Consider the following 14,329-nt stretch of genomic DNA (forward strand, 5'->3'; position numbering starts at 1 on the left):
CACGTCAAGACTCTCCTATACCAGTTTTATTTAAAACACAAGTAAATATTTCTTTGTGTAATGAATAGCAAATGGTTCAAATAATGCTGAACATGAATCACTGACTAATACAAGAGCTTTAAATATGAAACAAAATTATTTTTTAAAAAGCAAAAGAATAAAGAAGTTATATACAAAAGGGACCTGGAATCTATGAGCTGATTCCAGAAATGAAACATGTACAAAATCTGTGGTGAAACCAAACATTCCACCCCTGTTCTGGAGAAGGGTTACTATACAACACTCAGTCAGCTGAAGATGTACTGGAAGAGAGGTGTGTCTATACATAAATTTCAAGTCACTTTTGCTTGTGCAGGATCATCCAAATCTTCCCAAGACTGAATGGGCAGTCCTGTGGCTTTCTTCCTTTTCCATATTCCCAACAAGACTACATGAAGTTCAACTCTTGATGAGCTGCTTACAACAGCAGTTCCTTAGGAGCCAACATGACAGGTGGGTCAGATTTCCCTATGAGAAACAAAACTGGCCACCATGAGCAAAATATCAAAATGGACAAATCCTTCTTTCCTCTTCCTTCCAATTATGTATAATGTCTCCTTTTAAGACTATTAGCCCCATCATACTTGTTCCTTCATAGTCTACACCTTGAGGTGATATGCAGGAGACCAACATCAGAAAAAAGAAAATTCAATTCAGAAATGAAGAAAACTGGATGGTATACAATACACCCCCAGAACATCTCAAAAAATCCATTCTATAGTACAATTCATTGTACTGCTACAATCCATACATAAATATTGGCAGATTGAATGAGTTTTTTTTCCCCTCAGATGATTAAAGGACACCAAATAAATACTGGGTAAAAGGAATTTGCTGGAAGAGTTAGAAATATAAAATTAACCAATTTTTATTCCTGTGATAATTCAACGCTAGTAGGAGGCAAGTACTAGAGAAGGAACAAATTTCATACTAAAAAAAGAATTCATTTAATCATTATGTCACCATCTCTTATTAAAAATCCAGGAATCCCAGAAATAGAAAATTAGTTTCAGAGGACCCCTGAGGCACTTTAAAGCCTTAAAAAGTTACAGTAATAATAAATTAGCTATTAATCTTCAGAGGCTTACACAGCAGAAGAAACGTAAAAATCAGGTCCAAAAAGACATGCCCAGATTACAGGCTTCTTGAGCTGCTCAGCTCTAAAGCTTAGATGGATCTCCAAATACTTCTAAAAAGACATACAATTTAATAGACTGAGTGAATTTTTTTGTTGTTGTTTAGTGGTAGTGTGAAATTTGGTCCTTATGGTAGCAGCTGTCTTCATCCTCTCCAAACTCAGGTAACATTAAGTACATTAAGACAATACAGAAATGAATACAACAAAGGGGGAGAAAGCCAAAACTGACAAACACCTCAAGGAGTCACAAAGTTCTCTGGTACTCTTTCACTTGGATCTCCCTCTCAGTTTTTTGTGGAGAGAGGGGTGAGACAGAATTTTTTCTTGAAGATGCTAAACAATGGCATCAAATGGACAAAATGATTATCAATGAACTTTAAAATCCCGACTCCAACAAATCTAGTACACATACAGGTAAATTCAGAGGTATACTTCTGGTTTGGGGCAAATTCTAGACTAAACAAATGATCATCTTGGGTAAATGTATAATAGATGGAACTAAGTCCAGTTTTTTGGTGAGTTTTTCTTTCTTTTTTTTTTGTTTTAAATGTTCTATTACCACCTTCAGCTATCAATCATTTCTGACAGCTCAAGCAAAAGATCATCTTCATCCTTCCCAGGATCCAGGTCGATCTCAGCTTCTAATTTGCCTCCTGAAATCTCCCATATTAGTTTCTCAAAATCATCCTCCATAGAGAGTGGGGGCTTTCCTGTTGATGCAGAGCTGAGTCGGCGAGTTTTTGTGGCCATTTGGGATGAGGAAGGGCCAGATACTTCTGGTGGAGAGGGATCTGAAGAGGACTGGACTGGAGACAGAACAAGACTGTCGAGAAAAAAAAAACCCAGAAATATTAAAATCTACTCTTTGTCAATGGCTGGCTGGACTACTTAGCCTCAGGGACACACAGTGTCAGCAAAGGTGTTTCTGAGGACACACAAAAGGTACTGTCTTACTAATTTGGGACACAGCATTTCCTCCTTTTAAAGCAGAATCCATATAGGTGTTCAAAACACTTTATAATATAGGCAAAATATAAACAATGCTGCTCTAAAAAGAGCAGCAACCCCGAACATCATGTTTTCTTCCAATTAATTTGAAGTTCAGCAGATTTATTTAGATGTGTAAATATTTAGAATTACTTAGCCATGTTATTCTTGGAAAGCATAAACAGTAACAGTAGCCTAAAGTTTGATTTAAAAGAATTGCAAGGTATTACCTGTCTCTAGGTTTCTCTGTCTCAGGAATAGTGACTGATTTGTCCTCAGAGAGGAGTGGGACAACAGCCTACAAAAATAAGAGAGCAGGGTAATTCAGTGGGAGAGTCAGGCTTTTTAATTTGAGCATATTCACTTTCTTTTGCCACCTTCTTAGAATCATGGCTATCATTCCTTAAACCTGGGAATCTATGAATAAATAGTCCCAAAGGTGAGTGTGCAAATAAGCAATTTTAAGCACCTAAAAATTAGCACCAACCACTCCACAAATGTCTATAAACGTAAAATACAACCTAAACAACTAAAAGGCTTAGGAAATGGCAGGAAGTTATCACATACAGATACAAACAGAGAGCTAACAGAGTTAAATCTTCCCTGCTTTCCTACCAGAGATGAAAGCATCACTGAGAGTTAAGAGCTACTTCTTACCACAGCCGCTTTCTTGGCTGGGCTTTCCTGCCGGTCACTGCTGGAACTGAGTGGCTTCACAGCTGCAATGACAGCAGAGTGCATCTCCGCTGCCTTGCGTTTGGGGGCAAATTTGGGGGAAGAGACAACTTTAACCACAGATGGCTTCACATTCACTTTGGGTTTAGCTATAAGGGAAAGAAAATATTTGATTATTTTCTTTAGCTAAAAAAAAAAATCCTCTCTTTTACAGGGAGAATAACTCAGAATATAAAATTCCTTCACAGTACTAGATATACAAGTAATTAAAAACAAAACAAAAAACCCAGACTGAAAATGATCCATAAGCAATCTGCATGGCACATTGCCACAATGTATACATATACTCAAATGATTCTTTTAATGTCTCTTGAATCCACTACTGCTTCTATTCCTTTTCTGTCTTTCAAAACCAGAGGAAAGATGCAAGACAGAAAGTTTTTGACAAAGATTTTTAAATAGCCAAGAAAAAAAAAACTCATCTAGTTTTGGCTTTTTAAATAGAATTATAAGAACTATTATTACCATCCACTTGTGCGACCAAGATACAAGATAAATGAAATTCAACCCAATTGTTGCCAGGGAATTACTCCAACCTGATAATTTTGAGATCCTCAAGTAAGACACACTAGAAAAAAAAAAAAACTCACCTTTACCCCTTTTTTCCAAGGTCTGTGCTGCACATTTCACATTTAATACTGAGTCGCCAATCCCTGAGGTTTCTACCTCTGCCTTCTGGGATGACTTTGTGGGAGGCCGCTTTGTTAGGCAGCGTGTGACGCCTGGCACTGTAGTGAGCACTGGCTCCTCTGCTATCTGGGTGTTACAAGAGTCTACATCTCTCCTAAGGGATGTCAAAACTGATTTTTCCTTCTGTGAGTTTCCCCTCTCTGGTTGTTTCTGTATGTGCTTTTCTCTCATGGTCTCACATTTCTTGACTTGAATTTTAGTGATGCCAATTCCTGTTGTCTCAGTTGAAGCCTATGGATAAATTTAAACGACAGAATTAAAATCTAGTACCTACATGGTAATTACTATTTATAAGTTACAAGGCAAACATCTAAGTCAAATAGTGCCTCAAATTATCCAGAACACAAGCACTTTTGCTCCTTGATTTTAAATAAACAATACCAATCTAAAGATGAAAGATTATAGATGTGTGGGACAATAAAAACACAGATTTCTTATCACAATCATGACCCTAAGTCTAATAAAGTCTTGCACAATGATTTATTGAACAAGGATGTTCACTATCTTAGTAGGTAAAACAAAATCTAAAAGCCCAGAAGCAGACTGCATTTGTACAACACTGTGTGGCCAAGACAAACATTCTGAAGAACTATTAATATGGTAAAGTTAAAGCAGGCCGCAAGACGGTACACTGTAAAGTTCTCAATTACATCCTGAACACGAGTCAAACATTAAAAAGTTCATACACATGGATGTATAAACAAAAGGCTTGAAGGAAATCCACTAAAAAAATTAATGATGGTTACATGTAGATTGAACTATAGGGTTTCTCAATCTTTTAAAAATAAATATTCTCAAGTTTTGTACAATGAATTGGCATTGCTCTCAAAGCCAGGAAAAAAAGCTTCATTTAAAAAATATTAATGATCAATTAAAATAATTTTAAAAGGGCAAATAAAAATGATGATATATACAGAAGTACAAAAAACTCCCATCAGAAACCCCCCAACAGAAAATTATAAGTGTAGTGAAAGATTGTTTATATAATGTATCAGTAAGGTGTTAGTTACAAAGAAATTTATTATAAGCTAGAAGTAAAAAAGCACATTTTACCATTCATCTAGCCTTCACTTCCCATGAACAAACTACAAAATGATTTTAAATAAACTTACCTCTTTAGCCTCTGTTCTAGTTACACTGCTCTGAAACGCAATGTCACTTTCTTCTTGAAGTTTCTTTTCTTCTTTTGTAACTATATTCACATGAAACAAATTATTAGTTATTTCATTTAGACTACAATTTTCTGATAGACCAAGTTAAAACTTTTCTTAATAAAAGTTATGCTAAGGTAGGACAAAATAAAAATGTAGATAAAGCCCACTGGTCCTCCTGAAGTTTCAAAATGTACATTAAAATAGCAAACATCTATATAGTGCTGCTGTACAGAAACACCTTAACTTCATTTAATCCAGTGATTTTCACAGGTTATCTGAGAAAAGAAAACTTCACAGAACTCCTATGAATATCCCGTGGAACATGGCCCTCTGAAATATTTAGGGAAGTGCCACTATAGACCATGCTCTCTCCCTTGTTACCTGATTTTTTGGTGATTCGGAGAAGCCGCCTAGCCCCTGGGGTGGCCTCAGGCTGAGACTGGGAGCTGGCTCCCAGGGTGCTGCTCTCGGAGCTCTGCTGCACCCTCAGTGCCTTCTCTAGTTTAATTTCTTCCAGTGTCTTGATGTGTACCTCCTGCACAGACTTTGTTCTACCTGCAGGCTCCTCTGATTGTCCTTTGTTGGCAACTATCTGTGGCAAAACCACTGTTTTTTTAATTTCATTATCAGTCTTTAACTTGATGCAGGTTAGATCCTTTTTGCTTTTTTGTCTCTCTTCTTCCTGCTGCCGATGCTTCTTTTCAGCCAGGACCTCAGAGAAGGTTTTGATGCGGATAGTGGAAGAGCTTCTTGCTCCTGAAGTAGAATCATCAACTTTTGAAGGTCCTTCTGTCTTGAGTTTAGTATGCAATTCTCCACGTTTTTGACTGGCTCTTTCAAGGAGAATTTCTTCTAATGTTTTCACGTGGATCTCACCAACTTTAGTAACTCTCTCTGTTTTCAAGGAGGAAAAACAAGTCACTATACTTGATGTTCATCTCTTAATGACATATAGTCTCTCTATTCTTGGATCAGAGAGTCCAACAGAGTGGTACCATTTAGGTAGGCATTTAAAATGATCATCAGTTTCCATCTCAAATTTATAATACTGAATGTCTTAGGTATGGCCCTCAGAAACTCTCAGAGGCAAAAATTAACTCATTTGGATTTCTAATCAGAAGCCCAGTCTTAAGGAACCTGAAAGCCATTTACTACTTGGAGAAACCTGTCATAAATCTCACCAATAAAAATAGCAATAAATTTACTCTTCCATTTACTCACAAGTATAAACGTGTGCTAGACCCTGCCTGCAATATAATGGTAAGCAAAATACAATCTCTGGCCCCACTTAGTTTATTGTCTATCTGAGCAAAAATTAAGCAACAACAAAGTATTGTAATGATGACAGCATTGATAAAGGAAATATAATGCTATAAAGGAGCATGTAGCAAGCAAGAACACACCAACTTCTGTTTAGAACTTGGTTAAGGGAAGCTTTTCACAGAAAGTAATATTTAAGTGATACTTAAAAGAAGTAAAACAGGTGACAAGACAGAAGAAAAATAGAAAAGGCTCAGAGACTGAAATGCCACTGAAGAGCTACTTTTAGGGATACACTAATCATTCATCTGTTTAAACTGAAGAGCAAATTTCACACTTGACAGATGCATGTCTTCCTTACTAAAGGATTAAATAAAGAAATAATGAAGTGATGTGGGAAAAAAACAAATAATTTGGATATTACAAACACATATTAAGTCTCTGAATACATGAAAGATCAAAACCAAAAAATAGACTTTTTACAACCTTAAACACATGTTCTGAACCTTTGAATATACTCTTGCTCCTAGACGGAGTAGTCCCTATTGGTCTCATTTCTCTTGCTTCCTACTTAGTTTTAACTGAGTTCATCTAAGAACCTGGCAACTTATAAATCTAGTTTGCTTCACTGATCACACAGTACCATAAATGACTGTATTTCCTATCACACTAGATACTTCACTAGAACAGTAACTGTATTTACTTATCTGCAATATTTTAGTACAGTACCTGTTACCTAGAAGTACTCAAACACTTACTGACTTATTTCCTTAGGTTTTTAAAATAAAAACTCTTCCATTTCAAAATGGTAGACTAATACCAAAATAACAACTCCAAGAAAGTACTATGAATGGTGACATGGCGCCCCTGTTCCCCCTTCCACCAAAATTCCATCAAAATAATGAAGACATTAAAAGTAAAATAAATCCACAATAGCAATGGAAACCAAGGATACCACTGGCAGAGCCTAAATCTTGAGCAATTTCTGAGACAGAAAGCAGATGTCTAAATTTACAGAAACACAGAAAAAGAACACACTGTAGGAGAAGTTCTGCCCAGCAGAGCCATAAAACCCCTGACCACACTAGTATGAAAAACAACAGTGGGTAGAAATTTGAGGATATCCCATACAGATCAGCTGGTCCAGTCACAACCTGGTCCTTAAGAAGAGGAGAATCGCAGATGGAGGCATAGGTGGAAACACTGTGCCTCCTTGCACAACCAAGTTGTTTAGAAACAACAAAGTTCTAGTAACAAAAACGCAGCCAAAACACAGAAAATTGAACTATACAGAAGTCCGCCAACAACTAACTGTTCAACCAGATTGATAAACCAGGCAAAGGAGCGAGCAGTGAGACAAAACGTGCAGGACCCAGAGGCAGAAAGCAGCAGAGGGGACCACCCTAGCCCCTCTCTGACCCCACCCCCACACACAGCATCACGAACCAGCGACTGAGTTGTCCCACCCTAGTGAACACCTAGGGCTCTGCCCCTCAATACGTAATAGGTGTGAACACACCAAAATATTATGGCTCAAGAAAAACTCAAAGACCCAGAGCCAATTACTCTAAGCAACCAAGAAATAGCCAACTTATCAGATGCATAGTTCAAAACACTGGTGATCAGGATGCTCACAGAACTGATTGATTTTAGTCACAAATTAGAGGAACATATGAAGGCTAAACTAATTGAAATGAAGGGAAATGCACAGGAAACCAATAGTGATGGAAAGAAAACTGGGACTCAAATCAAGGGAGTGGACTAAAAGGAAGAAAAAAAATGACCCAACAGAAAAATATGAAGAAACAAGAATTCAAAAAAATGAGGAGAGGCTTAGAAACCTCCAGGACATCTTTAAATGTTCCAACATTCGAATTATAAGGGTACCAGAAGGGGGAAAGGCACAGCCATCAGTGGAAACCTTATTTGAACAAATAATAAAGCAGAACTTCCCCAATCTGGCAAAGGAAATAGACTACCAAGAAATCCAGGAAGCTCAGAGAGTCCCCAAGAAGTTGGACCCAAGAAGGAACACACCAAGGCACATCATCATTACATTAGCCAAGATTAAAATGAAGGAGAGAATCCTAGGAGCAGCAAGAGATAAGGAGATAGTCACCAACAAAGGAGTTCCCATCTGACAGCCAGCTGATTTCTCAAAAGAGACCTTATAGGCAAGAAGGGACTGGAAGAAGTATTCCAAGTCATGAAAGGCAAGGACCTACATCCAAGATTGCTCTATCCAGCAAAGCTTTCATTTAGAATGGAAGGGCAGATAATGTGCTTCTCAGATAAGGTCAAATTCAAGGAGTTCATCATCACCAAGCCCTTATTATATGAAATGTTAAAGGGACTTACCTAAGAAAAAGATAAAAAAGATGAACAGTGAAAGGACAGCTAACTCACAGTTATTAACAACCACACCTAAAACAAAAGCAAACTAAGAGGACAGCTAGATCAGGAGTGGAACCATAGAAATGAAGAAGATCACATGGAGGGTTAGCAACAGGGGAGTGGGAGGAGGAGAAGGGGGGAGAAGGTACAGAGAATGAGTAGCATAGATGGTAGGTAGAAGACAGACAGGGGAGGGCAAGAATACTATGGGAAATATAGAATCTAAAGAACTTGAGACAGACTTCTGCCAGGATGGAGGCATAGGTGGATGTGCCGTACCTTCTCACACAACCAAGTTTAGAGACAACTAAATATTAGCAACAGAAAACACAGCCAGAACACGGAAAATTGAACTTTTGGGAAGTCCGTTAACAACAAATTCTTCAGCCTGACCGGTAAGGGGCGAAACCAGTGGCTGGTGAAGCGGGGTTGCACAGGAGGACTCGGTCAGACAGACTTAGGCGCACGGAATCCAGGCGCAGCGTTGGACCTACTGAGCGACCGAGCGAGCGACCAGGCGAGCGACCTCGGAGGAGACAGCGGGGGAGCGGGGCTGCGAGTTGACTGTGGTCGTGCATTTGTGCGCGGGTGGACAGGCGAGGGAGTGGGTGATTGGACCGGGACCCAGCAGGTCCCCTCGGCAAGCAGCAGGGAGAGCGCCGCCATTTCCCTGCTCTGACCCCACCTCCACATACAGAGTGATAACCCAATTGACTCTGAGTGGCCTGGCCCAGGTGAACCACCTAAGGCGCTGCTCCTCACCCCAGCTGAGGGAAACAGCAGAGGGGGTCGCCATTTCCCCGCTCTGACCATGCCCCCACATACAGCGTCACAACCCAGCGACCTGGGAGTCCAAGGCACCGCTTCTCACACTTAAAGGGCCAGAACAGACCAAAAATGGTGCAAGAAGATCTCAAAGCCCCAGAGCCCATAGATCTAAGCAATGAAGAAATAGCAAAACTCTCAGACGCACAGTTTAAAACACTGGTCATCAGGATCCTCACAGAACTGGTTGATTATAGCCACAAATTAGACAAATATATGAAGGCGAAACTAATTGAAATGAATGGAATTGCACAGGACACCAATAGCAATGAAAAGGAAACTGGGACTCAAATCAATGGAGTGGACCAGAAGAAAGCAAATAATGGCCAAACAGAAAACAGTCAAGAAGCAAGAATTCAAAGAAATGAGGAGAGTCTTAGGAACCTCCAGGACACCTTTAAACGCTCCAACATCTGAATTATAGAGGTACCAGAAGGGGGAAAGGAACAGCCACCAGTGGAAAACTTATTTGAACAAATAATAAAGGAGAATTTCCCCAATCTGGCAAAGGAAATAGACTTCCAGGAAATCCAGGAAGTTCAGAGTACCAAAGAAGTTGGACCCAAGAAGGAACACACCAAGGCACATCATCATTACATTAGCCAAAATTAAAATGAAGGAGAGAATCCTAGAAGCAGCAAGAGCTAAGGGAACAGTCACTTACAAAGGAGTCCCCATCAGACTGTCAGCAGATTTCTCAAAAGAGACCTTATAGGCAAGAAGGGGCTGGAAAGAGGTATTACAAGTCATGAAATCCAAAGACCTACAACCAAGATTGCTCTATCCAGCAAAACTTTCATTTAGAATGGAAGGACAGATAATGTGCTTCTCAGATAAGATCAAATTCAAGGAGTCCATCATTACCAAGCCCCTATTATATGAAATGTTAAAGGGACTTATCTAAGAAAAAGAAGTTAAAGAAACATGAACAGTGAAAGGACAACAAACTCACAGTTATTAACAACCACACCTAAAACAAAAGCAAACTAAAAGGACAGCTAGATCAGGAGTGGAAACATAGAAATGAAGAAGATCACATGGAGGGTTAGCAACAGGGGAGTGGGAGGAGGAGAAGGGGGGAGAAGGTACAGAAAATAAGTAGCATAGACAGTAGATAGAAAATAGATGGGGGGGCAAGAATAGCATGGGAAATATAGAATCTAAAGGACTTGAGACACATGGTCATAAACTAAAGGGGGGTAATGGTGGGGATGGGGGTAGGGTGGAGGGGAATGAAAGGGGAAATAGAACAACTGTAACAGCATAATCAATAAAAAAATTAAAAAAAAAAAGAACTTGAGACACATGGACATAAACTAAAGGGGGGAATGGTGGGGGAGGGGGTGTGCAGGGTGGAGGGGAATGAAGGGGGGGAACAGGACAACTGTAATGGCATAATCAATAAAATAAATTTTTTAAAAAAAGGAGAGGAGAATCTGCTGCTGCGGAAAGAAGCACATGATAAGGATGTTTGTGCTGGAGAGCAGTAGGGCATGAAAAATTCCAGGCTTTCACAAATGCCAAGCAGAAAAAGAAGGTGGAGGGGATTAAAAAGCAAAGCTAGAAAAGGAAAGAAATTTAGTTGCACTCTGAAAGAAAGTCTTTCTTATAGTGGTAACTGTATGGGCTTCCAGCTTTCCACTCTGCAAACCACACAAACTGCCTTTCGGTGTATCCTCTCCCTTTAGGCAGACATTTTAAGTCTGTTCTCCCAGCAGAAAAGAGGACTACTTGGAAAAAAAGACCTTTAGAACCACAGAGGAAATCCATGCCAGGTACTTTACAATTATTAAAAAGGAAACACTAAAAATACACCAAAATAAACAAAAAGAAGTGAAGAGGACAAAGTGAAGTGGAGAGACCCACGAGGTCCATAAAATGTATGGAAAACCACCCACCTGGGAATCAGCACGTAAGGGCCTAATTTGCTTCTGGGTAGAGGGAGAAGTGACTGCTGAAAGCGGGCAAGAGTTGAGCATTGTACCGTCTCCAAACCCTTCCTCACATTCAGCACCACAACACAGTGATGTGGGTTGCCCCACCTGGCGTACACTTAAGGCTCCACCCACCCCTTACAGTGTAACAGGTGCACCGAGACAAAGAAATATGGCTCAAATGAAAGAACAGATCAAAGCTCTAGAAAAAGACTAAGTGACAAGGAGATAGCCAACCTCACAGAAATGATTGAGTACAGATGCAAAATAGAGGAAGAAGTGAAGGCTATAAAAAGTGAAATAAAGAAAAATATACAGGGAACCAACAGAAAAAGAAAGAAAACCAGAACTCAAATCAATAATTTGGACCAGAAAGAAAAAATAAACATTCAAGTGGAACAGAAAAAAGAAACAAGAACTCAAAAAAAATGAAGAGAGGCTTAGGAACCACTGGGACAACTTTAAATGTTTCAACATGTGACTCATAGGGATGCCAGAAGGAGAAGAGAAAGAAATAGAAAAGTTATTTGAACAAATAATGAAGGAGAACTTCCCCAATCTGGCAAAGGAAATAGACTTCCTGGAAGTCCAGGAAGCTCAGAGAGTCCCAAAGAAGTTAGACCCAAGGAGGAACACACCAAGGAACATCATAATTATATGACCCAAGATTAAAGAGAAGGAGACAATCTTAAAAGCAGCAAGAAGAGACAGTTACCTACAAAGGAGTTCCCGTAAGGCTATCAGCTGATTTCTCAAAAGAAATCTTGCAGGCAAGAAGGGGCTGGAAAGAAATATTCAAAGTCATGGAAGGCAAGGACCTACACCCAAGATGACTCTATCCAGCAAAACTATCATTTAGAATGGGAGGGCAGATAAAGTACTTCCCAGATAAGGTCAAGTTAAAGGAGTTCATCATCACCAAGCCCTTATTACAGAAAATGTTAGAGATTATCTAAGAAAAGATAAAAAATATGAACAGTAAAATGACAACAAACTCACAACTATCAACAACCAAGCCTAAGAAAAATCACCAAGAACTAAGCAAACAATTAGAATAGGAACAGAATCACAGAAATGGAGAACACATGGAAGGAGTGTTATCAGTAGGGAGGGGGAGAATGGAGGAAAAGGTACAGGGAATAAGAAGCATAAATTGTAAGTTCAAACTAGACAGGGGGAGGTTGAGAATAGTATAGGAAAAGGAGAATCCACAGAACTTATAGGTACAACCAATGGACATGAACTAAGGGTGAGGGATGCTGGTGGGAGGGAGGGTGCTGGGTGGAGGTGGATAACGGTGAAAAGAAAAGGAACAACTGTAACAGCATAATTAATAAAATAACGGCGAGAAAAAAAAGGAACAACTGTAACAGCATAATTAATAAAATATACTTTAAAAAAAAAAGAGAAAATGCCTGGCTGGTGTAGCTCAGTGGATTGAGCATGGGCCTGTAAAGCAAAGCGTCGCAGGTTCGATTTCCAGTTAGGGCACATGCCTGGGTTGTGGGCCAGGTCCCCAGTAGGGGACACATGAGAGGCAACCACACATTGATGTTTCTCTCCCACTCTCTCTCCTTCCCTTCCCCTCTCTCTAAAAATAAACAAATAAACATTAAAAAAAAGAGAGAGAGAGAAAGAACTCCACAAAAGGAAACAAGGTTGTTTACAAAAAAGGTAAGTATGTTTGACATCAGATTCCCTTTTTAGCATGCTGGTAAAATCTTAATATCCAAATCAGACAAGGATAAAATGAAAAAGGAAAAGGACAGGCTAATACCATTAATAAATATAGATATAATAAAGAAAATAAAATTGCATCCAGCAACATATAAAAAAGCTAAACGTTTGATTACATGAACGTTCCATTTAATTGTTCTTTCAACTGTACACATATATACATTTATGTAATTATATCTTGCAGTTTAAAAACATTAACAATTAGATAGGAACAGTATGAAGAAAAAATTAAAACTGGAATCATCTCATACACGTGGACTTCTTCCTGAGAATACGTTTTTATTATAAGAAATTCTTACTTTACCCTAAAGCAAAAAAAAAGGGGGGGAAAGTGATGTGTTCTTTTGTAATGTTTCTTCATTTAGCACAAGAGAAGTTTCCTCCATCACTGTTGTTCAGAACATAACTGTTCAGGACAGCAATTATTTTACTACATAACTACTTTAATTTAATCTAATTCCTTTTTTGTTGGATTCTTAGGTTGTTTCTAATTTCCTATTTTCAATGCAACAATGAAAAGTCATTATATGCCATCTTCTTTTTAAAAAAGGTTTCATTTATTTTTGGAGAGAGGGGGAAGGGAAGGAGAGAGAGAGGGAGAGAAACACCAATGTGTGGTTGCCTCTTGCATGCCCCCAACTGGAGACCTGGCCCACAACTCAGGCATGTGCCCTGACTGGGAACTGAACTGGTGACCCTTTGGTTCACAGGCCCACACTTAATCCACTGAGCCACACCAGCCAGGGCTCATTATGCCACCTTTAAGAACAAAAAGAGAATTCATACCAGTGAGTAATCAATTACTTAAAGAAAACCACAAAAAAAAAAAACACCAGAAAACACAAGCTCTAACCTAATTCAACAGGAAAACAGGAGAAAGGGTAAAGATTTTATAGCAAGAAAAGAGGTACCAGAAGCTGGTCTTGGGGTTTACCTACCTGCTGCCTCCTCACTGTTCACACCAGCTGACACACCTAATCGTTCCTTTAGAGACTTAGAAACTTGAACTGTAAAAAACAAAACAAAACCCAAAAACCAAAAGTTGAAAAGAGACTTGTATAGGTCAAATACCTTTTTCAAAGATCACAGATTAGGCGTGAATGCTTTTTTAAAAATGTCTTTAAGTCTTAAAACTTTCTTCTCTATATAAATCATAAATTAATTCCCTAGAGCACTCTGTAGAGCTTTAGAGAAAGTGTCTTTAGATTTGAAAAGCAAAAACTTAATTTAGTAAAATAATTTTGCTGGCATACAACCTTTTAAAATCTTACTGGCATCAAAAAATTTTTGCTCCCTATATCTATCTGAAATATGTTCTTTAGTATGAAAGTCTTTAGTTATAATTGATAATCAAGGAGTAAGAAAATTTGGCTGCAAACTTTATGCTTCCATAACACCATACAGTTTTCCTCTCAGAGTTTATCACAATACATACA

At 38.8% G+C, this 14,329-nt stretch overlaps 1 protein-coding gene across 1 annotated transcript in view; it reads right to left on the reverse strand.

Moving 5' to 3' along the window:
* Positions 1-891: 891 nt before the first annotated feature.
* Positions 892-14,329, reverse strand: part of ZC3H11A (zinc finger CCCH-type containing 11A) — a 28,291-nt gene continuing 14,853 nt past the window's right edge. Inside the window, exons 10-16 of the mRNA XM_037153206.2 lie at positions 13,832-13,900; positions 5,125-5,637; positions 4,702-4,781; positions 3,490-3,820; positions 2,822-2,988; positions 2,395-2,462; positions 892-2,000 (exon numbers count right to left, since the gene is read on the reverse strand). Of these exons, the coding sequence (XP_037009101.1) occupies positions 1,742-2,000; positions 2,395-2,462; positions 2,822-2,988; positions 3,490-3,820; positions 4,702-4,781; positions 5,125-5,637; positions 13,832-13,900 (1,487 nt within the window). The 3' untranslated portion in view covers positions 892-1,741. The remainder of the gene's footprint in view (positions 2,001-2,394; positions 2,463-2,821; positions 2,989-3,489; positions 3,821-4,701; positions 4,782-5,124; positions 5,638-13,831; positions 13,901-14,329) is intronic.

This window comes from Artibeus jamaicensis, unplaced genomic scaffold (assembly GCF_021234435.1).
Source record: "Artibeus jamaicensis isolate MK-2021 breed Jamaican fruit bat unplaced genomic scaffold, CSHL_Jam_final contig_475, whole genome shotgun sequence".
NCBI classification, from domain to species: Eukaryota; Metazoa; Chordata; class Mammalia; order Chiroptera; family Phyllostomidae; genus Artibeus; species Artibeus jamaicensis.